Source organism: Trifolium pratense, linkage group LG5 (assembly GCF_020283565.1).
Source record: "Trifolium pratense cultivar HEN17-A07 linkage group LG5, ARS_RC_1.1, whole genome shotgun sequence".
Lineage (NCBI taxonomy): Eukaryota > Viridiplantae > Streptophyta > Magnoliopsida > Fabales > Fabaceae > Trifolium > Trifolium pratense.
Genome location: NC_060063.1, coordinates 53,937,652 through 53,962,345, shown reverse-complemented (window position 1 = coordinate 53,962,345; position 24,694 = coordinate 53,937,652). Strand labels below are relative to the sequence as shown.

Here is a 24,694-nt window from a genome sequence, read left to right as displayed (position 1 = left end):
GTCCAAAACAATCACAATCACTCAACAACTTATGCAACTCAAATAATTCATAATTATTAATGTAATAAACCAAAAATCAGACTGACCACATTTGTCTGGTTTAGGCTTACTTTGCCAACAACCTAGCTACATAAGCTTACAATTGAGACATTAACATACTAACATAACTCATGAAATTCAAATTTGGCTTAATAATGATTTCATTAGAGATTTCTAAATCAAAGAGGTGTCCTACCTATTCAACTTCAAAGAATTGACCAGTTGGTGTGAAATGATTGATAACCAATACAATGTTTTTGTTTTTTATTACATAAACAATAGTACAATGATCTGTTGACATTAAACAAATAAACTAAAATAATAACCCAATGTCAATTTACAATTTTATTAATATCTTATCTTATCTATAATATATTAGTCATAACTCATAAGGAGAACAATTCCTTTCTGATTGCATTATTTGGTTTTGAACTATAATTGGTCTTTAACTACCGTAGGTTGATAAAAAGGTTTTCATTTAGTAATTGGGCTCTATCTAGGATTAAATAGGCACCTCATGAGGTTCACTATGAAAAGCTTTTTTTATAATCATAATTAAGGATAACTTGAATGAAGTGTAGTTTACAAATTTGCAAAATAATCCACCATACTTAAGAAGTTATTTTGTTAAGCTATCCTACCTTTCATTCCCAAAACAGTCCCCAAAACATTGAAACAAGGAGCCAACAATACACAAACAATCAAAAAAATTAACTGTATGATCCCAAAAATCACAATGATGTATAAGTGAACTGAAAAAATTAGTGGCAAAAAAGAGAGAAAAATAAGCATACATGTTTATAAAAAAATAAAGGCAAATACCAATGAATTAGGCTTCCAAGAACTAAAGCTCCAGTAATCCAAATTTGTATATGAATAAGAATTCCTCCGTGTACAATGCTGTTTAAACTGCACTCACCCTGCAATGTCAGGGTGGCTACTATACATGAATGTAATGGAATATTATTGCAATTATATTTATTATTTATTATATATAAAATATAAAGTATCCCCTGGCTGGCTGCTTTGGTTGATTAGAACTTTTGTGAAGGGTATCCCACCCCACCTTCTTCTTTTCTTTATGTCTGTCTGCCTCTTTTTTTGATACAAAAAAGCTGCCGTGTTTGCTAAAACTGGATAGAGAACTATCTCAATATATCTGTGGTAGAAATCCAAGTGTACCAGGAGATGGCACGTGTAAAATTCAATTATTTTCCGAACACATTTGTCACATACTACTCAACAGATCATTTGATGGTTCTAAACATTCCTCTGGGTTGGAATAGAAATAATCCTCTTCTTTGGGCTTGTCAAGGATTACCAACCTTTTACTAGGGTTACCCATGCGTTGAGCGTGTGATTTCTTCACGGCTGAAGAAAATTGGTCCCAGTTCAGTACTCCATTATTGTATTGATCTATTAAATCAACCAAGAGCTTTCGGTTCAATAAAATTGTCTTCTTGAACCCAAGATATCTGTACAAGCAATGGAGGGTAAGAGTTAATCCATTTGGCAAAGATCAACTGATAACAATAAGATCTGAATACAAAAACTGCAAGTTGGACTCACAGAAGATGTGAATACAAAAATAGTTTCAGAAAGAAGAAAATGCATTTTAGTTTTTCAACAGAACGTATACATGTGCAAGCATGAGTGTTACCAAAGATACATAAAAAACCAGTTTACTAAGATATTGGTACTTTGGTAGAATCCAAATTTTAAATAGTGTTTATCTGAAAAGGCTAAATGGAAAGCATCTTGAGCTCAAAAATCACAAATTTTACAAGCTTAATTGTACCTGCGATGGCCCGCAACAACTTTGGCCATATTTCCATCATATGTGGGAACAAAAATATCACTCTCTAATGAGACAAGATAATCCAATGCTGCCATTTGAGATGAATGATTTTGGAAGAAACGGAGGTCGGATGGCTCCAACAGTGTTTCTTTCCTTACCTATTTCAACGACAAATTGGAAAAGGCAAACAGTAAGGTCATAAAACAATAATATACAACAATTAATTACCATGCAGCCTGTAGTTTGAGTTATAAAGTTTACCAATTTTGGGTACTCCTTTGAAAGACTTGACGTTCTCCTTTCTCCACCATATATTTCCCCAGCTGCAATGTAGATTTGAATGTTCTGATCAATGTCAAGAGCCCTTAGTGTGAGGGCAGTCTCCTCAGGTGTTAAAGGACATAAACCATCTCTTCTTTTCAAGTCAGAATTAATTATTTTCTCTTTCCACCAAGGATATGCATATCTGCCAATGAACAGAAAATTGAAATTTGAGGGAGATTTATATCAAGACTTATATCAAGACCCTTTACAACATCCACAGATTGGAAAGAGAAAAAAAAAACTTTTGGAACAGCTGAATTATGCAGGTTAATTATCACCTCATTCTTGTCAACTCTTCCACCTCATCACTGTTACAACCTTGATTGCAGCCAGAAAATGCTAACATGTCCATCTCATACCTCAGATGAAGGACCAGAAACGGACCATTTTTCCTTAGAAGGCTGATCACCTTTCTGCCCAACTCCTCTATTTGAGAAGTAAATCTCAGAGCACTAAAATTAACTCTGCAACGCAGCTTCTGAATCTCAAGAGGTAGACCATTATTGGCCAGCCGAGCATCCGTTCTATTTAAATGGACAACTTTGTACTTTTGTATCAAGGGTAAAATCTACAAGAATAAATAATGCAATTTAATATAAATTAGCAAAGGAGAGAAAGACAACATAATCAAGATAAGATACATAACATGAAAGATACAATCACAAGCTAGCTGTTTAAACTCCTGATATGATTGACTCGCGGATGCTAAAAACTGACCTGGTTCTTATAGTAAGATATGTCGGACCAACTAATGGGTGGCATACTGTAAAGGAAACCACGTTCCACTTTCAGCTTGAGTCTAGGAGGCAACTCTTTCAATATGCGCACCTCATCTCTCAATGATGTTATAAAATGATCCACATCAAAAATGTCTTGGAATTCGCTGGAACATAAAATAATAGTCAATGAGATGAGATGAGATGAGATGAGGGGCAGAAATCCTTCAAACCAAACAACATTGATAAGGTTGTCATTAATCATTAAAACATACAGCAATAGAATGAGAGGCTCACCTGGGATCAGCCCAAAAGGATGCTTTATCAAGTTCAGGGACTATAAGTGTGACATTTAAATATCTAGCAATGGCAACCATGTCACATATCTGCACAATTAAATCAAATAATCAGAAAAGTAAACCAAAACAATACACGATAACTTAGTTGCACAGTTGAACGAACAAGAACAAAAGCACACGCTAAAAAGCAAGTGAATCAGCCATGTATTCCCCCAAATTGTAGGGTCAAACAAATTTTGTTTCTGGAATTAACGAAAATCTAACATGACCACTCAGTTGAAAATGCTGGACCACGTTAGCCATTTTGAGACCAACATGATCAAGGAGAATGTTTAATTTCAGAATGTGTTAGTTAATTTTAGATTAAATTGTCCAATCCATAAAATGTCAAGACTACTAAAATAATGCACATCGTGTATACCACTCACCGCTGCTCTCATTTGATTCAATCCTCCATTGCACGAAACCATCAAGTATCCATTGTTTTTATAAACTCCTGATCACAATGAGGTTAAAAACAAACAATAATAAGCGACACAAAAAACACAAATTAATCAAATAGATAACAAAAACTAATCAAATAAATGAAGATAAGTAATTAGTAAACAGATTAAACATAGCAATAAATATTAACAAGTGCATGAATACTCTGAAACCAGTATAATAAGTAAACAAATTATGAACAAAGATTTGCCATCCATTTGGGTCCCACAAGACTTAACCAAGGTCCTGGGTTCGATCCCTGGCTTAGGCATGCAGCAGTGTTAAAACTCTTAGGAGAGTTTGCCACCCATTTAGGTCCCACAAGGCTCGATGGATTAGTCTCTGCAGTTGCGTGCAGAGATACCCGGTTTACACCCAAAAAAAATTATGAACAAGATTATGACTTAATTTGGAAAGTAAAAGCTACAAAAAAGAGCAGATAACAAAACTAACTCTTAGGAGGAAGAAGTGGTGGACGCAAAGATTGAAGCTGAACATCCATAGCTCTAGAATTAGAAACAGAATCATGAGTGAAACATGAAGGCCAACCCTTAAGAACTCTAGGACCCCATAAATCACTTATAGCTGTTAATTGAACAATACAAGTCCACAATATAACCGATGTAGTAGCACGAATCATCCATAGTTTCATTCTACCCTTACCTGAACCTGAACCCGAACCAAGTTTCTCTTTTTGTACCTTCAAACCCATCCAACCCAAATCTTGCCACCTGTTATTGTTACTCTCTGGCTTACACATCTTTACCCCAATTTTTTCATACCAAACAAAATCATAAACCCTAAATGCAGATTCAATTAAAGAAATTATTAACAAATAACAAACCCTATTTCTATTTCTCCAACGGAAATCTTCAAGATCCGAAGTTAACAAACTATTATTCACCAATGCAGACACAAATTACAATATGAAATTGAGTTCAAAAAGCATCAATGTAATGAAACTATATTTTCTGAATCGGACGGAAGTGAAACCGTAAGAAAATAACTGCACTGGTTTTGAAATTGGAGTTAACTAATTAAGGTGAGGGAAAATTGGAATTGCTCCGGCGAGATGCGGTGGCCGGAAAGTGGTGTCCGGCGAGGAATGATCGGAGAAAGTGGGAGGAAAGAATGATTAATATAGGTGGTGGTGGTGAGAAAGAAAGAGAGAATAAAATGAGAAAAAGACATTCTGAGAGTTGACACATGCTCCTACGCTTGTTAACTTGACTCAACTACGGTTAATTTAACTAACCATGGTTTATCTCTTACATTGCCTTTGGAATTTGGATTGCTTGTCCTATAGTTGTTATATAAGGAGTGTATTTTTGTGATGATGGTCCTAATGTATTGTGTCTTATGTCCTATAAACTCCAATTATAATATTTCATATGTGGTTTTCATTTAGATTCTTACTACTTTCTTGTCAAAATAATAATAATAATTTAGATTCTTATTTTTGGTGGAAAAAAATAGAATAGGCGATGAGTACTGTTTCTTTGTTACGGCTTTACAAATCACTTGTGCGTCAGATTTAGATGAATAATCGAAGTTTAACTTGCATTAGAAAGTAACCGCGACATATGTGTTAAATGAGGTTTTTAACTTTGGGAGGGACTTTGAGTTTTAAAAATAAACAAGATTTTTTTTGAACAAAAAATAAACAAGATTATAAATAAAATAGTTTAAATGAATGATAAAATTAAAAGAATAAAAGTTACACCAAAATAATTAATATATGTTTTTTTTTTTGGTACATAATTAATATATGTTTTATTTACACATATAGTTTATAAACAATTATTACTCTCCATCCATTCTAATATGATTCTTTTCGGTAAAAAAATAAATAACTAAAATAAGTGTTGTAACTCAAGAGTGGTGAACACTTATTTTGCATTGTGAATATTTGAAATTCTGAAATTCTAAAAAAAAAAAATAGATGGACTCATCCTTGAGATACCGTCTTTATTGGTTGGAAGTCTTCTCCATAGAGGTAGATCAAATTCAATTATGATAGTGCTCATAAGAAATCAACAAATCTTGTTGGATGTGGTGGCTTATTACGAAATACAACACAATAAATATTTAAAGGGTTTTGCTCGAAAGATTGACAGTTGTGATACCCTCCACGCATAAATGTGGGAAATATGTATTGACATTGATTTAGCTTGAAAAGAAATAATTTTCACCTAATAATGGAGTGGAGGATGCTTTCAAAAAATACATCAGCTCCCGAAAAAACATATTTTATTCAAAAAATAATATGTAGTAATTTTAATATCTTAGAGAGAATTACTTACCCAAAAAAATAAAATAATAATATCTATTTTAATAATCATAATTTATTGACGTTCTAATTCATTAGAGAGAATTACTTGTAAAAAAAATTAATATCTATTTTGGTAATAGTAATTTTTTGACGTTCTAATTTACTTTTTGGCAAAAATAAAATTTAAATTAGTCTTTGAGTATTTTATATTGTAGACAAATTTTTTTTTTTTTTACAACAGAGTTGAGATTGAAACCCAAGACGGTATCATACTATCCGAAATTAATTCCTTTATTATAATAAATTGCAGACTAATATGTCTATAAAAATAAAAATGACAGAAACTAACTAGATTTTTTTTTATTAATAGCTGAATTAGAGCTAAAAAAATTGTGACAAAAAATAGATCTTCTAAAAAATGTTTATCACACAGTTCACAAAGATAGGGACGTGGCATTTGATGATTGGTGGCTTTAACGCAACCCATTTGGAAGCGGTAGGTGATCGGCGTCCGTCGTATGCGTATTTGCAATGGCTATCAAATCGTGTGATATGATATTTTCAGCTAAACATGAGAGTTACTAATAATTTTTGTTAGTACTTAGTAGTAATAGCCCTGATTTTTTATTTTGGTTGGTATTTTTAATTAATTATACGAGTATATTTAATTTTATTAATAAATTAAGTAGAAAAATTCCACCTACGACCAAGAATGAATTGGTGCAAGTGCTAAGAGACTTGGTCCTCTTAAGCATATCGTCAGAGGTTTGATCCTTAACTCATAAAATTCGAGGGTGGAGGGGAGAACTCACCTTATATGTCTTACATGTTTTTCAACGGAAATTAGTCATTACTAACGACGGTGGAAACTATATATCAATATCATGGCGGAATTTTTTTTTTTTTTCACATACCACTATTGTCTTTGAAGAAAGATAGTAAATATGAATAATTTTATGCTGTTTTTAAGGACGGATTAAAAAAAATTCACCCGTGGAAACACATATATGCTAAAAATTAAAATACACAATGAGTCAGGATCAAATGATACCAATGTGTCAAACTTTTTAAATGACACTTTCGATAATTTTTTACCGGATAATCATATTATAAAATCGTTTGTTGGATTGAACTATATTACAACATAAATCATATCTATAATATTAATCGAAAATCATTTGATACGTCAATGAGATTCATCAAAATTAACGTCTTACGAACATTCAAAAAATGAGTTAATTTTGATGTTATAAGTTAAACTCAATATTTTTGTTGAAATCTTCTCTATTTAATTGAGACATTATCTCTTTATCTTAAATTTTTCTCATAATAAAATTAAAAAAAATAAAAAATAAGTAGAAGGGTTACTTCACATGCGAAACTTCAATGCTATCTTAGTAAAAAAAAATTGTTTTCATTCTTAGGAAAATGGGGTCCTAGTATTCCAGAGCTCGGGACGAGTTTTGACATCAAGTGGTTTTAGTCTCATCCCAAATGCAGTTGTGAGGATCGAACTGTGGCTCTCCCTACCAAGTTCAGCGCCAATCACCGCTGAATCAACTAACATTTGGTGAAATAAATCAATTTTTTAATCTGATCTTAGTAAACTTTATCCCCCACACAAATAAATGATCCATTCTCTGCCGAGGGACAACAACGGATGCGAGGGACTCTTAGATGGGCACAAACACAAATGAAATACATTTAGGCACACATACATGAATGGAAAAAAATAAAAGTTAAATAAAATAGTCACATCAATTAATATTAATGATTTCTTTTATCTTTTAATTTTTTGAGGTAATGTGAGTGTGCCTAAACAAAAATGATTTGTAGTTGTGCCTACAAAAGTATTTCTCCAACGGATGCATCTATTTAATCGGTACTTTTGGGAGTGTAACATTGCTCCCACTTAATTAATTTAATCTATTTAATTTTCTTATGCATAATAAAAAATTTTAATTCTCTCGTACCTAGAAAAAATTAAACTTAAATTCTTCTAAATACTCCCTCCGGTCTTATATACAGGAATATTTTGGAAATTTTTTTAGTCATTTTTATAAGAAACACTTTTAAATTTATTATTTATTAAATATATAATCCCTTTTATACGGTTATTGAAGTGTATAAAATGCAATTTATTCCAATGTTATGCATTAATTACGCAGACACATTTTTAATACAAAAAATTTATACGCCAAGGTTAGTTATGGAATAACACATAACATTTTAGAATTTTTAATAAAAAAATAAGTCTCCTTGGTCTATGTATTTTTCTCAATATGTTCTTATATATAGGACCGGAGGGAGTAATTCATTTCTAGAGAGTTCATTAACCATTTAAGCTCAAATGTTCAATATATTGACTTAAGACAATTAAAATTCGAGTTGAAATATTTTTTTTTGTTTTCACCCTCTGGTTCCTAGAGGAAGGGGGTCCTAGTAGTCCAGAGTTCGGGCGAGTTCTAACATTAAGTGGTTCCAGTCCCCTGCCAATGCAGTTGTGGGACATCGAATCGTGATCCTCCCTATCAAATTTAGCGTCAATCACCACTAAACCAATCAATATTCGGTAAAATAAATCAATTTTTTAATCTGATCTTTTATGTCTTGAACTATGACGTCATTTCTCTCGCTTAAATTTCTTCCACAAAAAAGTACTACTACTAATTTCATGCGTCACACAAAAATATTACAGTAGGTCAGTTTCCTTTATGCAGAAGTTATAAATAAAAATTAATGTAACACCTTTATCAAATTAATCTCATTAACTATTACGGCCGGTTAATTTCCATTATCATAACAGACTGAAAAATAATATTAATCTACTAGAAATTATGCACATGATTTTGTACCAAAAAAAAGAAAAAGAAATTATGCACATGATATTAACTAAAAATAAGTCAATATTATTTTGAGAAAAAAAAAACCATTTTTTGTTAAAAAAACAATTATTATTAGGTGAATACTTTCACCATGCATGGTTTAAACTTTATATCTTACAATTATGTGTGTGTGAATTTAAATTTATAGTGATGATTATCACCTTTTCAAAACAGAAAAAAAATACAAATTTTTGCATAATACTACAATTATTATTATAGGATAGGAAACACGTAACTAGTATTAGTTCTGTAACAAAAAATAACTAGTATTAGTTCACCTTAGACGACGCATAGGTCCGTTTAGTTTGAGGGAGAGAAAGTGAGAGAAAAAAAATTACGCAAACTAATAAATGAATTTGGACTAAAGTTAGTATAAGTTCATTCATTGGTTTGCGTAATTTTATTTTCTCTCACTTTCTCTCCCTCAAACCAAACGGACCCATCGAACCCATCAGCTATGACCAATGCACTCTCATAGTCTATTTTTATCTAGAGCTGTATATTTAAATATTTTGAAGGGTTAGTATATTGATATATCATAATTTTTTTTATCTACATAGACTACACGAGTTAATTAACTATTGAATTATATAATTACAAAAACAAATGTTGCCACTTATGGTAAAATAAACAAATCATTTAAAAATTTATCTATCAATTGTGAGAAGTTGACCAATGCATGAAGGATGAAGCATGCTATAAAACTATATTTCCCAAATTCAAATGGACGAATCAACCGTAAGAAACCAAAGTTCAACTTCTTCTTTTTTTATTATTATTTTGAAAAGACATTTTCAAAGGTTTTAATACATTTTTGCAGTTACATTCGCGTGTGACATTCTTACATGAGATGCTTGCAAATATCCAAAATTTGTTTTCTGTCTAGTTGTCATGTCAAAATTGACTTCCATATTCTGAACAATTTTACTAAAAAGACCACTCGTCAAAATATGTTGGGCTTTATGAGGGACGATGTCATTGCTAGCAAAACTGCTAAGGTCAAAAGTTGGAAGCATATTACGGAGACTATCCAAGACAATGTCAAAAACAAAGTTCATACCATATATTCCACTATATCTCAATATGTAATCTTGCAATACCCGAGTATGGACCCTAAAAGCCACGAAAGCATACGAGAGAGCCTCAATTGTTGTGTATCAACCTTTATATTCTAACAAACGAGGAACACTTCCATAGGCACAAATACAAACTTTCAAATTTAGGCACACATACATACCTAAATAAAATTTAAAGATAAAAAGATGAATTGATATTGATTGATGTGACAAAATTATTTATGATTTAATTTTTATCTTTGATGTGTTTGCGCCAATATAAAAAAGATTTAGGGTTGTGCGTAGAATTTCTCCTAACATTAAGCCATAAAGCATAAACTTTCATATTTAGTCAAAACTTCAATAAATATTTTTTTAATGAGGCCAATAAGTATCTCTCCTAAAAACAATATTGATGATATATTTTAAGCATGAGTAAAATTTTAACATTAGATAAAAAAAAATGTTGAACATTTTATTAGTGAGAAAATTCACATAAATTTAATTTTTAAAGATTTGAGATAAAATGTGATATCAAATTCACTTATGTGATATTGTTCAAAGTTCAATATAATGATACTTGAATGCCTTGGTGACCCAACAACAATGGAGATCAAACACATCTTTCACCAATATCATACATAATTCATTTTCTTCCTTTTTTTGTGTTCAAGAAATGCTAGATTTTAGTCATTAGCTTTTGCACGCTACAAATAATTTGTACCTAGCTAAATTAACGAGCACCTTGCTTAAAAGATTAAACAAAAACGTTGAACACCAATATTTCTTTTTAGTCACGTTAAGTTTGCATTTGTTCCTAGTGTCACATTCTGGTTTTAAACTTAGATGGAACATTATTTAAATATGAATGAAAAGTAGCACCTATAGTAGTAGATAACATATCGAGAATGTCATGAATGTACTAATTATTAGTATTAGAAGTTTGGAACGTGACTTTTGGTAAAAGAAATTAAAATGGACTAAAGTAAGGGCATGGAATTTAGGGAAGGATATATAAAGTAGCTAGCATAAGTTTTGGTTAATGGAAATTGACTCTTGGAGCCAACAATTTCATCTTATCCAGAGACAATCAAACGTGCTTCCCGTTAATCCTTTGAAAGAAAAGAGTAGATGTGAGATAAAGTCCAAAAAAGCTATAAGCATAAGTTATTTGGATGTAAGTGTAAATGTGTGTGGTCAATGGTCACATTCACATGATTCCAGCTTATGTGTAAATAACACAGCTGAAGAGTAGTATTACATACAACCATACATAAAAAGGTTTTGTAAAAATAATAAAGCAAAAAAAAAAAAAAAAGTAAAAGTGGCATAAGAATATTGTAAATTATCATAACACGTAAGCAACCATTAAACACTGTCCATTTCAGTTGGATTTTGACATAAAATAAAGAAAATTATATGACATGGTATTACTAATTTATTATTATTATTGCAGAGGCTTAAACAAACCAAACCTCACATGTAACTAGTATTTGTTAATAACACTTTTGTTATACGAGGCTTATTATAATTAAATAATAATCTTAATAATGATTAAATTGGGACCCAGAACCAGGAGGGAAGAAAAGTGCAGGTAGATACATTTTCAATTTTCCAATTAGAAACCCCATCAAGGTCTTAATATATGACATATGGTTGTACATAATGAATTTAAACAAAAATACAACCATTTATTTATTTAATTTAAAACTTTGCTAACGGTTCAGAAAACGTGACACGTAAAGGTTATAATATATCATGCGCCAAATAGAGGCAAACAAAACTCTAAATTTGCATTATGATATTGGAGCAAATAGTAATAGTATAATATAAGCTCAAAACATGATTAAGAATTTAATAAAGACACCATTATCCAAGGCTGCGCTTGCAAGAAAGTGGGTGACATTTTTTTTTTTTATCATAATATTATTATATTAGTACAAAAATTTTCAAATATTTTTTATCGCACGAGTCAGTAATCAAACTCCTAACCACATGTTTAAGGGAATCAAAAATCCTTACCATTTAGACTAATTCATTGTACGTGACATTTTAATTTCATTTTATACATAATGGGTTAAATGGAATCTGGAGAATTAATGTTATTGTGGTTCAAATAAAAGCACTATTGTCAACTTGGATTGCACTAAGGCTTGTTAGCACTTAGCATAGTCATTTTGGTTTTCACTTTCACTAGCTCACAAGTCACAACTACTCAAATAGAATCAAAGCATTATAGAAGAATAACCAAGGATCAAACAAATTCTATATGCTCCTTTAAAATAATCTGTATGCTTTATATTTTTATTCAGGTAATTTAGTATATATTTTATTTACAAAGAAAAGAAATATGTATTCCAAAACTTACAAAATTATTCACCAAATAAATGAAGGTTTTTCTATCTCAAACTTAATCTTCATCTCTCAGTATGGAGAAACTATACTAACACGTGAAATAAAGGGGAAAGAAAAGAAGGGTTGAAAATGAAACAATAAATCTAGTCATCATGAAACAGCTAAGCCACCGTTTGTGTCACAATAACAAATTAAGCTTCATTTCATCATGAATATTCTCAGGCATGTTGCAACCACTACTTCAATAATGTCACTCAATAATTTCAAGCAACGTCTATGATTTATCTTTATCATCATCCTGTATATTCAAGCAAGTCTCAGAATAAATAGCAAATATAAAATTGTGGCCAGTTTGAAAATATGAGTAAATAAAGAGAACTTTTCGCGCCCCCCAACTTTTCAAAAATACCCATTCGCTATTTAAGTAGCGAGTGCTAAAGGGGGTAGAAATATGAAAAAAATACCGTTCGTTACTTGTAGCAAACTCAGGGGCGCAAAATCTATAAATAAAAAAAAAAAAAATTCCAGTTCACTACTTAAGTAGCTAACCTTATAAAATCTAAGATTTTTGTCCCCCTCACCCTTCCTTCACCCCTATGAAAATATTTTTATAATGTTCGCTAGTTAAAATGCGAACTCAATTCGTTACTTAAGCGAATTGTGTTTTTCCAAATTTTGCACCCATCAACATTCGCTACCTAACCAACGAGGGGGTAAAATTTGCAATTCAGTGGGACGCGGAAACAAGAACTCTTAAAGAAATAAAGGGAAAATTATATGGGCCTCATTTGAGATCTTTTTAAAAAACACTACACCCCCTTAACTTCTAAACATACACCCACCTCCAATAATTTTTGTAAGCTGACACATACCTCTTATTATATGTTATTGTTAACTCTGTTGGTTCTCTGTTTAAAATAAGAAAGCATTGTTTAATCAATCTCTTTTTCAGTTAATGAAAGTTTATCTTTAACAAAAGGAAATCTTTGACATGGAACTATTTCTATCACCATTGTTGTAGGTTATTGTTATTCTTTCAATTATGTTATCTTATTTTTGTTTTCCGTCGTTCAAGTCTCTAACTATGACTAAATTTGAATCCCAGGTTTCCATTTAAAACCTTAGAAATTCGAGTAGGTGTTGCAAAGATTGAAGTTTCTAATAGGGGATGCATTAAAATTGAGATTGTAGAGTTTAGTTAGATGAGCACCAAAATTTCTCATCAATGGTCTGCACGGATAAAGTTTTTGTGGTCGTATATAAGTTCTAATGATGCCTTACATATTCACACTGTTGTGCAAAAAAAAAACTCTGCAATCATTAGTTAGATGAGAACCAAACTCTACTGTGAATTTGCAGGGGTTGCTAATAATTTGATTCAAGTCATTAACCTTATCTTGATGTGTGAATACAAGGGAGGTGGTTGGTTTTTCAAAAACAGGAGGGGCCGAGGGGGTGCTGATGTCTTTTAATGAAACCTTAAAAGAGGTCAATGCAATTTCCCCTTATCAAAAGGAATAAAATTAAAGTGAGCAATATATGTATAGAAAGGGAGAATAACACCGGAAATAGTACAAGAATGTCGTGCTTACCGAACTTTTTACCAGTTTTTCTAAATCATCATCAAATCCACCCCTGTTGTCATCTGGAAAGGCCATAAACATTGTTAGCAAATATAAAATGAAGCACACAGAGCATATAATATTCTACACTCCAAAATTCCAAATTATATCCCCAAAAGCATACCAATTGTCATTAGATGTACTGGTAAAATCTCTAACTCTGAAAAACATGGCAGTCACAAGACTAAGAAAACAGGCAAAATGGCAGTCTTGTTGGGCTAGCTTTTAGATTTGTCAAGAAAAATAATTGAATTTGTGTGTGTTTGGCAACCCATTGAACCAACTGGACTCACTTTCGAAATCAATGTTTATCAAAAACAACTTTTTTTGCTTCCATGTGAATGGCTGTTTGAAGGCTATTGTATTCAACATGAATACAAACAGGGACTGATAAAAGTAGTCTACTGCACAAACAAAGATTGTTTCAAGGAAAAGTAATGCAGGTGGAAGGGGAATAGTTCCCCCTTACCTGTAAGTTTGAAATTTTATGAAGAGGAAGGTAATGTGATAGGGGATCCATATCGCAGTGTGTAAGCTCTTACTTTTCGTTTCCCTCCGAATAGGAGGAGCATAATAAGCGGGTGTTGCACCATTAAAAAAAAAAGTTGCTTTTATTTTAAAAAACCTTCCCATTTGCAATATTAACCCGCAAATTTAATAACTAAATTTTTATGTTGAAATTTAACAATTAACAGTTGAAGCCTTTTACCTTCCCCATTATTCTCACATTTTTAGTCCAAACATGGGTAAGCTTATAACTATTTGATTGCATTCCTTCCCCTCATTACATTCCATCTCATTCTTTAAGAGGGCCTACTCCCAGGGAAAAAAAAAAACTATAACAAAGGTAACCGAGGAGTCAAAACTCCAGAAATATCAGCAAGGAAATACAATTTGACTTGCTCAGGATAGGCATCATAAACCGTAAAATTATCATCCAGATCTAACCCCATATTTGCTAATGCATCTGCACAAGCATTTGTGTCACAGTACACATGCTTCACCTTAACTTCCCACACCAGTTGAAGCAACTGCCTGATCCGTTGCACAAGTCTCCATCCCATAACATTCACGCTACCTTTGCTTTGGATACTGCAAATTACAGCTTCAGAATCTACTTCCAACTCTACTATAGTGAATCATCTATCTTTAGCAAACCCTAAACCTTCAAGGATACCCCACAACTCCACAATGTAAGTGTTACAGTTACCAATTCGTTTAGCAAAACCATCCAAACCATCCACCTTCAGAACCACAGATCACCCCACCACAACTATTCCATCTCATTCTGTTAAACTTCAAAGCTTCCAAATTCCAATGCAGCTTAAATCAGGAGATCACTATAATCCAAAAGATTCAAAAGATAAATTGTTTCGCATGACTCTATTTATTATCCCATTATACAATTAATCACCTTTTAATTGTTCTGGGAATTGAAGACTCTTTATGTCAATTATAATTATTTATAAATGGAGATGTCAGATGTACCTAATAGAAATAAATAGATTTTAAAAGACAAAATGAATAAGTTGTACCTGGGTCATCATCACTGCTTCCTGTATCTCCCAGAAGAAATGCATCCAAGTCTTGCTGACGTGATGAATTTGATGTTTTAGTCTCTTTATTCACTGCCTTAACCTCTTGGTTAGAGGTTAATTCAACTTCTAATGGTTTCTTCACTATTTGACCTTTAACTTTCTCGGATGATTTTAGTTTAGTCTCTTCAATGTACCGATTCTCATAGCTGCAAGAAATCATAGGAAAAAACAGTTTATAACAGTACAACTATAGCACAGAAGAATGAGGGAATTTCCATAAATAACTTGCATTATAGGAACATTTACAAGTATAACTAACATGATACTTTTTCACGGGTATATAAAGTTTTAAAGGATTGGACCAATACAATGCTAGATTTAGGTAAATCAATTAAATTTTTTAATGAAATTGTAAAAAATAGTCATCGTCTTAGAGAACTCAACCGACATATGTGGATAATAGCATTCAGCTGCCCATATTCCCTGTAGTGGAAGTTCCTTCTATCACTTTTGTGATTTGTGGGTACTTTTCATATCTGAATAACTAGAATGACTCTTGTGCATACTTCGGCAACCATGGGGACAATATATATGTTCCTTTCCTATATTCTAAATTAGAAGTATTAAGTCAAATGCATGCATTGTGATCTTCTCCATTTAAAAGGGTAAATTACATATATGCTTTTATGTTTGACTGAATAATTAACAAGAAAACCTTCATATAATACAAGACTGTATAGTTTACTTAGGCTTCAAATACCAAATAATCATGTGTTAAATTAATTTGAGTAAGACAAAAGTCAAATAATTTTTAATGTGAAAACAAATACTCAAGCATAAATATAAACTACTTACGGTGCAATATGATTATTCACAAGTATAAAATATATTCTCCAAAACTTCCTCTCTTTCATGACACGTGGACACAGCTCATACCTCAATTTTGAAATCTCCTACAACAAAGAATAAACTGTGATGAGACAGCATTAGTTTTAAAAAATGTCCTTTTGAGAAAAAATTAACAATTGAATTGACATAAGGCAGAATAACATGTACACATAAAACAAACTACGTATGAACTAAGGTGTCAGATTTTACTTTCTTCAAGCTAGATAAACCAAAAAAATAAGCAGTACTTTTTTACCCTTTGATTTGCCCAAAAATAAACTTGGATAAAAGAATACCATGCATCTCTTAATTCTACCAAAGCAAACATATCACCGATCAATATGAGTGGATATGAGCATTAACATGAGAATGTCACAGAAGCAATTCGAGGTTGCTACTTGTTGGCTCTAACAGCCATGTTCTATTTCCACACACTCATAAAACCTCCCTATACTTCAAAAAATCGACAGCAATCAGGACAAACTATTCGCTGTCTGAATATCTCACCCATTCTGTGTGTAAATGATCGAGGGTATATGCATATATTCAAACTCAAGGTCATTGTCATGTCATACTATTATACCCCCAAACATCAGCTTCAATTTATCATGTATCCTAGTTGAGCAACTCATCTACTCTACTTTCTGAACAGATTAATAAATATTAGACCTAGCTACTATACTATTTCAATACTTAAGGAAACATTTTTTTTCTATTTTCTGTCTTTGCAACTTCTCGTAAGAAACCAAACGAAGTTTAATCCTACCCATTGTGTTTTGATCTAATTATGCCTGCATGTGTGTATGTGTCCTTGGAGTCTTCAACAGAAATTAAAAATAGATGCTACCTTGACAGTAGAAAGAACAAGATTGGCATGTTTTTCCTGCCACTCGGTTAGATCCTGTCTAATATTTGAAACTGCAGGAACATCAGACAATTCCGTATCATCTGCAAATGGAAACTAAGTTTAGATAAGCTACTCAGTTAAAGAATAATAAAGGGAAGTACCAACTAATAATACAGACTTCAAACTTAATAGCATTATTTATTTATTTTATTTTTTGTATACAGTGGAGTGGTGTGCATGAATGAGGTTTGAACCTATGATCTCATGCAAATTATCTAAACTCCTAATCACAAGCCCAACCCTTGTGGCTTGTAGCATTAATACAGAAAGTGTTTCCTCAATTGAGTAAATGTAACGTAGGATGATGGAAATTTGGGAATGAAACAGAAGGTAGAAAATGTAATGCATTGGTTTAAACTTGCAAAATATATCAGTTACAAACTGCAATGCATTCAAAACCAAGTTTGCTTGGTTGAGTTAAATATAACGAAATTCAAAATCAAGGTTATAAGTTTCCAAAGTTTTTGGAATTTTTACTAACATGTTAATTTCAAAATAAAATTGATTTCTTGACCAAAAAAAAAGAAGCAAAACTGATATTTGCATGGAAACTATGGTTATTCACTTATTTGTGTCCAAACACAAGCAATGTTTGATTGCTTTTGCACTGAAAGAAAATCCCATTGAATGTGTACAGACAAAAATAATCTCATCATCAGATACTTACTTACTTATCACTTCAATAATACTTATGCACCCATATCACTAACCACACATCTAATAGTAAGCAATTTTTAGTAATATACTATGCAAATGACATTTGTCGTGTCAAAAATCGAAATCACATTCACAAATTCCACATATATAACTAACAGCTAGTTTAATCTAAAGTCAATTTTACAAATTCTAATCCAAAAACAAGCACTGGCACACCGTACTCACTCCATCATTTAATTTTCCCATAAAATCACAAGAAATGCTACTCTTTAACAAACTTTTTTTTTTATAGCTTTAACACACTCTAGTACATTCTTTCCCAAGCAAAATTCAAGAGAAAGTTTTAGTGCATGTTTGGTATCACAAATTCATAGTGACTTGCCAAATTCACCTTGAGTCGCCATGAGTTTGCTAAAGCTGTCGTGGCTCACCGTGATAACGGTAAACTCAACCCAATAACAATTTTCATACGTGAACCCACTTGGGTTGGTCCGGTGGTATTGGTTTGGGTCCTGGGAGTGTGCTCCTCCTTGAGTTCTCAGGTTCGATTCTCTCAGGTACCAATTTGGGTGGGCTAATTTAGCTTAAAAAAGAAACAATTTTCATAGGTGTTTTTCAGCTTATTTTCATAAGTCATCCAATATAGATTATGAAAACAGCTCATAGCATATAAAAAACCTATCTAATCTAATATATTATCAATTGCACAATACTAAAAACCTATCTAATATATTTGCATTGATTGATTTCACCCAGATTGGACATTATGTGATAGGAACACTTGCATTTAACCCTGATCATTCACAAAAAAATAAAAATAAAAAAATAAAACCTTGAAGAGGGAAATCTCGGAAGGTAGTGACGGTGATTCCTTTGACGAATTCTCTGAATTCATGAGTGATGCCGAAGGTTTGGAGATCGACATCCTTGTTGGAAGAAGGTTCGGCCAAGTGAATGGAAGCTTGTGCAGCGATCTCCTTGGTAGTTTCAGTTATGATTTCGGTGAATTTGTGAGCACCGGTGGAAATTTCTTCTTGTGATCGTTTCGCGGTTTCTTCCGCGAAGCTTCGAGCTTTGTTCCATAACTGCATTCTTTCCTCTGATTAGTTAATTCCTCTTCTATTTCAAACACATCAATCAATGAATCAATGAATGAATATAAAATGAAGCGAAAATGTTGCAAGTTTTTGTCGAGAGCTAATTCAATTATTTATTTATTTTCTTTCAATTTTAATTTATCCACATTAAACTAGACTATAAGTTTATAATTTTCTGTCAAAAAAAAAAAATACTCTCCTCCATTTCTTTTTAATTTTAAGTGTCATTTTAGACCACGACACACTTGACAATACATAAATTTAATCACTAATATCTTTAATTATTGATAGCCGTAAGTCTCTCGTACACATATTAGTTTAAGTATTAGTGCAAATATTAGTACATGTTGTATTAGTAGTAATTTCATATATTGTTTGTTGTTTAATTGAATTATCATGATGAAAATAATTTGGTAGTGCCTAAATTTTTTTAGCCACACTAGAAAGTTATGGCTAGGTCCGCCCCTGGTCGGAATAATGGCTGAGAAATCATGATTGCCAGTAAATGTCAATCATTTCGATGTCGGTCTTATGGAATGATGACTTCATTGACGGTTGGGCATGAGGGGCGACCTTAGACATGCCTCTAATTGGGCTAAGTTCGCACATGAAAGGACGAGTTCCTCGACCGTTGGGCCATAACAGTCAATATGTCACAAAACATTCTATCAAATTATTAACTCGAAGAAGAGTATCAACTACAATTTATAAAGGAAAATTCGAATTCAATTCCCAATAAAAAGAACTTTTAGCTAAATTTTACTTATTTTACTGTCGATTTTTAAATTACAATAGTCTCATTTTATAAAGATCAAAGGTTTAACATCAAAATAAAATTTACGAGTCCAACCAACTCATGCAAATGCCATATAAATCAAAAGAATCAACAACAGCTAAGCTAATGGGTCCAAATTCTGTTTTGTTTGAATTCCAGCTGCTAAATTTATGCAGACCTGCTGCAAACCATGTTGCACCATTTTGGTGCGAGGAGTCTGAACCAAAAGGAAGGGCATTTGGATTGGCTCCAACCCAAAATAGGCCGACAACAGTGGAACCCAATTATTTAATTGATTGATGATTGATTTTAATATGTACTATCACTTTGTTATACTTTGAATGAAAAAGATTATGAAACCTGGTAGAGTATTATGGACAATTGTTTTTAGACAATAATTGTGACAATTTTTTATATTTATACTATAATCAAATCTAAATATAAAAGAAAGTTTAATCAACAAAAGTTGTAATATTCAATCTAAATTTAGATCAAATGTATCAACATTAGTTAGTTAATTAGTTTATTGTCTCTTGTATATATGATCGGTGAAATTTTTTTCCCTCAACTTCGATTAATTTTTGTTGTGTTTGGAATAACGTTGCACTTTGCAAAACCACGGCACAAAACCACGTCAAAGTTCAAAGTGAAAGCTTGTTTTTCTACCTTCTCCGGTTGCAAGTCATATACTCATTTAAACACACGACTGGGTATTCCACCATCAAACCAAACACTGCATTTATTTCCCGTAGGATTCATATGATACATATGATGTTTTTAATGTATTTTAATCAAGTGTACCTAATATACAATATGTTAGGTTCTACTTTTGGATGTGTCAAAATTGATGTTGAAAGCGTAAAATTGATTTTGACATTTTGATTGAACTCAAGTATAATTGATTGAACTCAAGTATAATTAAGTTTGTCTTTAAAATTGATCATAACTTAATCTAAAAATTGAAAATTTTAATTTAATAATTAATATTTACATTTATTTATTGTTCAACTCACTTTTATATAATTAATCTAAATAAAAATTACTTGATCTTCAACTTATTTTTAACCATAATTATTTTTTTAGAAATAATTTACTCTTTATCAAAAAAAGAAATAATTTACTCAAAATAAATACATTTTTCCGGTGAACCAAATACATGTTAAATAGCACAACATAGTTTTGCAGCTTCGTAGATACATTCATTTGGGCTTAGTTTTTTTTTTCAATAGAGAAGACTTGGGCTGAGCTTTTTACTTTTCATTATAAGATTATTTTAGATGGATTCTATTTAGGTCCCCCGTGTTTCTTTTTCCCCCCCTTGGATTTTCCTTTTTTGTTCTTTAATAAAAATTTCGGTTTCTGTTAACCGAATTTTTCCTAAATTTGAACAAGAAAATTTTTTGGTTTCTGCAAACCGAATTTTTTTATCAAGGAAAAAATTGGAAATTTCGAGGTATAAAAGAAATATGGGGGGCCTAAAGAGAAGCCATCATTATTTTATTGGGTATTGCTAACGAGTACCTCCGGAGTACTCTTTAAGCGTCTTAAATAATAAATTTTTATGAAAATGGGTGAAGTCAATGCATTAGAAATTGAAATGTTTAACTTTTTGAACAAATAATTTTTTTAAATGAAATGCTTAAAAAGTGTCCCAGGGACACTTGTTAGCATTTTCCTATTTTATTTCATTGGGACATATTTCTTTTTATTTGTCGAATGAGTACTTACAAAAATGTTTATATTTATATTTCTCTAGAAATATTAGCGGAACTTGAACTTAAAATTTCCTGAATTCAAGGCTTATTTTTTTATTACTAAATCTAAGGTTGTCAGAATCTAGTTTGTATGTCAACTCGTTTTGGCTAAGTAGAATTGAAATGTAGATTCAACTCCTAAACTTGCGTTTACCTCATATTAAAATAAACATATATAATATATATTTTAACTTATTTAATTTTGAACTAATCTGAAATTGATAATTTTATTTTTAATTTAGAAATTTAAGTGTTATGAATAATAATTAGCAGAAAATATGACAAACTTAATATATTATTAATTTTAAATTAAAAATAAATTTTAAATATTAGATAATTCACACTTAATTGATTTTCTCTCATTCTCATTACATAAATATGATTATAGTCATGCATTTTAATAACAAATAACACAACAACTATATGTTCATCAATATTAATATATCTTATAAAGAAATAATATCTATCTCATTTTTTCCTCGTATTAAATATGACTATTTGAATCATGCATGTCATGTGAGATTGAATATTATATATGATTGAAATACAAAGTGATTATATATTTTAACCCCTATTATTTTATTTTACTTTTACGAAACCCCTATTATATTATGTATTTTATTTTATTTTTACAATATTTATGTATATATTATTTATCAAATTACTTATTATATTTAAATTTCCACAAATCTTAACTTAACTGATAGAAATGTCCACGGTATTTATGTATTTTGGTGCCCCTAAAAGTTTGGAACCCTACGAAACCGCTCATTCCGAACACCCTCTGAAACCTTTTTTTTTTATAAGCACCCTCCAAAACCACTGAATATAATCACGTCGTGTGGTACCGTGTGGCCCAATAGGATGATACTGAGAACTAAAAACAATCATTTTTAAACTTACAAGGACGGAATTCAAAACAAAAAAAATAATTAACAATGACTAAAACTAAAGACTAAAACACACTACAATCATTGGGACCAAAATTGCATGATGCACAACACTTTTTTACTATTGGATAAAAGAGATCCACAAAATATTGTGGTACACCGTACCATATCATTCCATACACTATCCCTCTCTCAATTTATTTGCACATTCTGATTTGCTCTCTCATCAACAGATAGTCATATCACCATCTCCGGCAACCTCGCCACCATTTGACATGAACTCAACGTAGATCCCTCGTTCCCTCCTTTACTCTCCCTTCGTTCGTCTGATCCACCTCTGACGACAACTAAAATCCATCACCACGTAATCTCAGCGACGCCAAGACATTACCCACCACTGTAGCTTAATCTGCAACAATGAACTCCGACGTGTTTGGTTCTTGAAATATATCTGTTTGCAATTTGGGTCACCACTGATAATGGAGTTTATTTCAATTCATTTACACCGTGATTAGGTTCAATTTCTTCATCCACCACGCATGTGGTTGGCAGAGCGGAGGAATATGGATGACAATGCTGGGTGTTGGGCGGTAGTGTTGATGACAAGGAACATAGATTGAAAAAGTAAAGTGGTGAGGCATGAAAAATAATGTTCTATAGACCATCTTAATCCAACTATCAAAATTAACGTCGCACGTACCGTGCAAAGATATGCTAGAGTCTTTCACAGTAGAATTAAGTTTTTTAAAATATTTGTTTATGTTTAACGAATCATTTTATTCTTAGAAATATTTACACATTTGAGTTTTGACTTTTGACTATAAACTTCATTCCCGGTCCACTTTTGCTACAAATTTGCCCACATATACGTTACATGATATATTAAAAAAAATACTCCAATTATTTGAATTTTTTTGTACAATTATTTGAAGTGTTTTATTTGAGCTTCTTTCCTTGTAAATGTGTATAATAAAATTAAAATGCAAATTAGCATAAAGATGTTGCCATTTTGGGCTGATTAGTTATTAGAGATCAATTTTTGAACTTTTTACATAATACAGTACTATCTAAATATCCTTTTTGGTATCTCATCAAAATTTTCCTCCACTTCTCTTTCAACAAATTTTTGCCACGTGTTATCATAAGTTTGGGGAAGTTATATCTCAAAAGTTATAGTTTTGTGTAGCAAGTCATTCGCTCTAGAATTCCAACGAGGATGAATTTAGCTTCACGGGGTGATTTTCCATGGCGGATTACCATCTTGTGAGATGTTGCCGGATAAGAAGGGGGTAAGAAGTTCCGCACGGGCATGTTATTAGTTTGACATGCGGTTATATGGGTCCTTTGGTGGTAGGGTTGGAAACAGGCCGGGCCAGGCCTTGACAGGCCTGAGCCTGGCCTACGATTTTTTTTCAGGCCTGAGCCTGATCCGTGGCCTATCAAATGTTATTTTTTTTTGCCTGGTCTGAGCTTTTTAAAAGTCTGGCATGGCCTTGTAGCCTGTTTAAAAGCCTGTGTTACATTAAAACTTCTCTATATATTTTTTTTAAATAGGCTAAACAGGCCTTAAAAAGTTCACATTTAAATTTTTATAATTTATACAATATTAAGAAAAAACTAATAATATGATTAACACAATAATTAAAAACTAATAAAATAATAAATACGATTACAAAAAGTCGCAATAATTAAAAGCTAATAATATTTATATAAATAATATTTTTTTATAAGATATAAATAATAATATTATATAAATAATAATTATTATAAACAGGCCGGTCTATCAGGCTTCGTAGGCCTTTTTAGAAGTCTAAGTCTGGCCTATTTATGTAAACAGGCCGTTTTCAAAGCCTAAGCCTGACATTTTTAATAATCAGGCCAGACTAGGCCAGCCTGACCAGGCTTATACAGGCCAACCCGAAGGCCCCTGTAGGCCGCCTGGCCTATTCCCGACCCTATTTGGTGGTCAAGAATGAGAAAATCTTCTCCGACAAAGACTCTATGGTTGCTAGCAAATAAGTCCAACTCATTTTTTTGTTCCAAGAATGGTGTGTTCATCCATTGTATTGTATAACTTAGTTAGAGGTTATGGGCGGGTATAGAAGTGGCTAAGCCTTGGAGTTATGTTCCTCTTTAGTCATGTTGCTTGGATTGAGCACTAAAAGTAAAATATACTTATTCTGCGGTGGTTTTAGGCCGTCTCTGTGCACTCATATTTTAGGATTAAATATGTTTTAAGTTCTCATATTTCGGCAAACTTCTAAGAATAATCTTTACAATTTTATATTATATTTTTTGTCCGCCACTTTTTTTTGTCATTTTTAACATTGATCTCTAATG

General features: G+C 31.8%; 2 protein-coding genes across 5 annotated transcripts; both read right to left on the bottom strand.

Moving 5' to 3' along the window:
• Positions 1–890: 890 nt before the first annotated feature.
• LOC123885116 (rhamnogalacturonan I rhamnosyltransferase 1-like) lies at positions 891–4,911 on the bottom strand. The gene is made up of 8 exons (XM_045934369.1): positions 4,113–4,911; positions 3,605–3,672; positions 3,175–3,263; positions 2,879–3,044; positions 2,440–2,729; positions 2,099–2,303; positions 1,838–1,995; positions 891–1,514 (listed from the first exon to the last, which is right to left on the bottom strand). The coding sequence occupies exons 1-8, from the start codon at positions 4,417–4,419 to the stop codon at positions 1,268–1,270; spliced, it is 1,530 nt and encodes a 509-aa protein (XP_045790325.1). The 5' UTR covers positions 4,420–4,911; the 3' UTR covers positions 891–1,267.
• A 7,214-nt stretch (positions 4,912–12,125) lies between these two features.
• On the bottom strand, positions 12,126–19,045 carry LOC123885109. Of its 4 annotated transcripts, none has more exons than XR_006801079.1 (7): positions 18,671–19,044; positions 17,122–17,222; positions 16,242–16,339; positions 15,384–15,592; positions 14,558–15,188; positions 13,819–13,871; positions 12,126–12,524 (listed from the first exon to the last, which is right to left on the bottom strand). XR_006801079.1 is itself a non-coding variant. In XM_045934346.1 (6 exons), the coding sequence occupies exons 1-6, from the start codon at positions 18,927–18,929 to the stop codon at positions 12,501–12,503; spliced, it is 744 nt and encodes a 247-aa protein (XP_045790302.1). In that variant the 5' UTR covers positions 18,930–19,043; the 3' UTR covers positions 12,126–12,500. The 4 variants fall into 4 exon arrangements, 2 of the variants coding, with proteins under 2 accessions (XP_045790302.1, XP_045790303.1); XR_006801080.1 differs by having other exon boundaries at positions 14,853–15,188; XM_045934346.1 differs by lacking the exon at positions 14,558–15,188 and having other exon boundaries at positions 18,671–19,043.
• Between the last annotated feature and the right edge of the window lie 5,649 nt (positions 19,046–24,694).

Coding starts and splice junctions, on each gene's coding strand:
- LOC123885116 (XM_045934369.1), bottom strand. CDS start 4,419: ATGTGTAAGCCAGAGAGTAACAATAACAGGTGGCAAGATTTGGGTTGG. Junction 3,264..3,604: donor TGAATCAAATGAGAGCAGCG/GTGAGTGGTATA, acceptor TTAATTGTGCAG/ATATGTGACATGGTTGCCAT. Junction 3,045..3,174: donor TCCTTTTGGGCTGATCCCAG/GTGAGCCTCTCA, acceptor TTTATGTTCCAG/CGAATTCCAAGACATTTTTG.
- LOC123885109 (XM_045934346.1), bottom strand. CDS start 18,929: ATGCAGTTATGGAACAAAGCTCGAAGCTTCGCGGAAGAAACCGCGAAA. Junction 16,340..17,121: donor TTGTTCTTTCTACTGTCAAG/GTAGCATCTATT, acceptor TCTTTGTTGTAG/GAGATTTCAAAATTGAGGTA. Junction 15,593..16,241: donor GTGAATAATCATATTGCACC/GTAAGTAGTTTA, acceptor GATTTCTTGCAG/CTATGAGAATCGGTACATTG.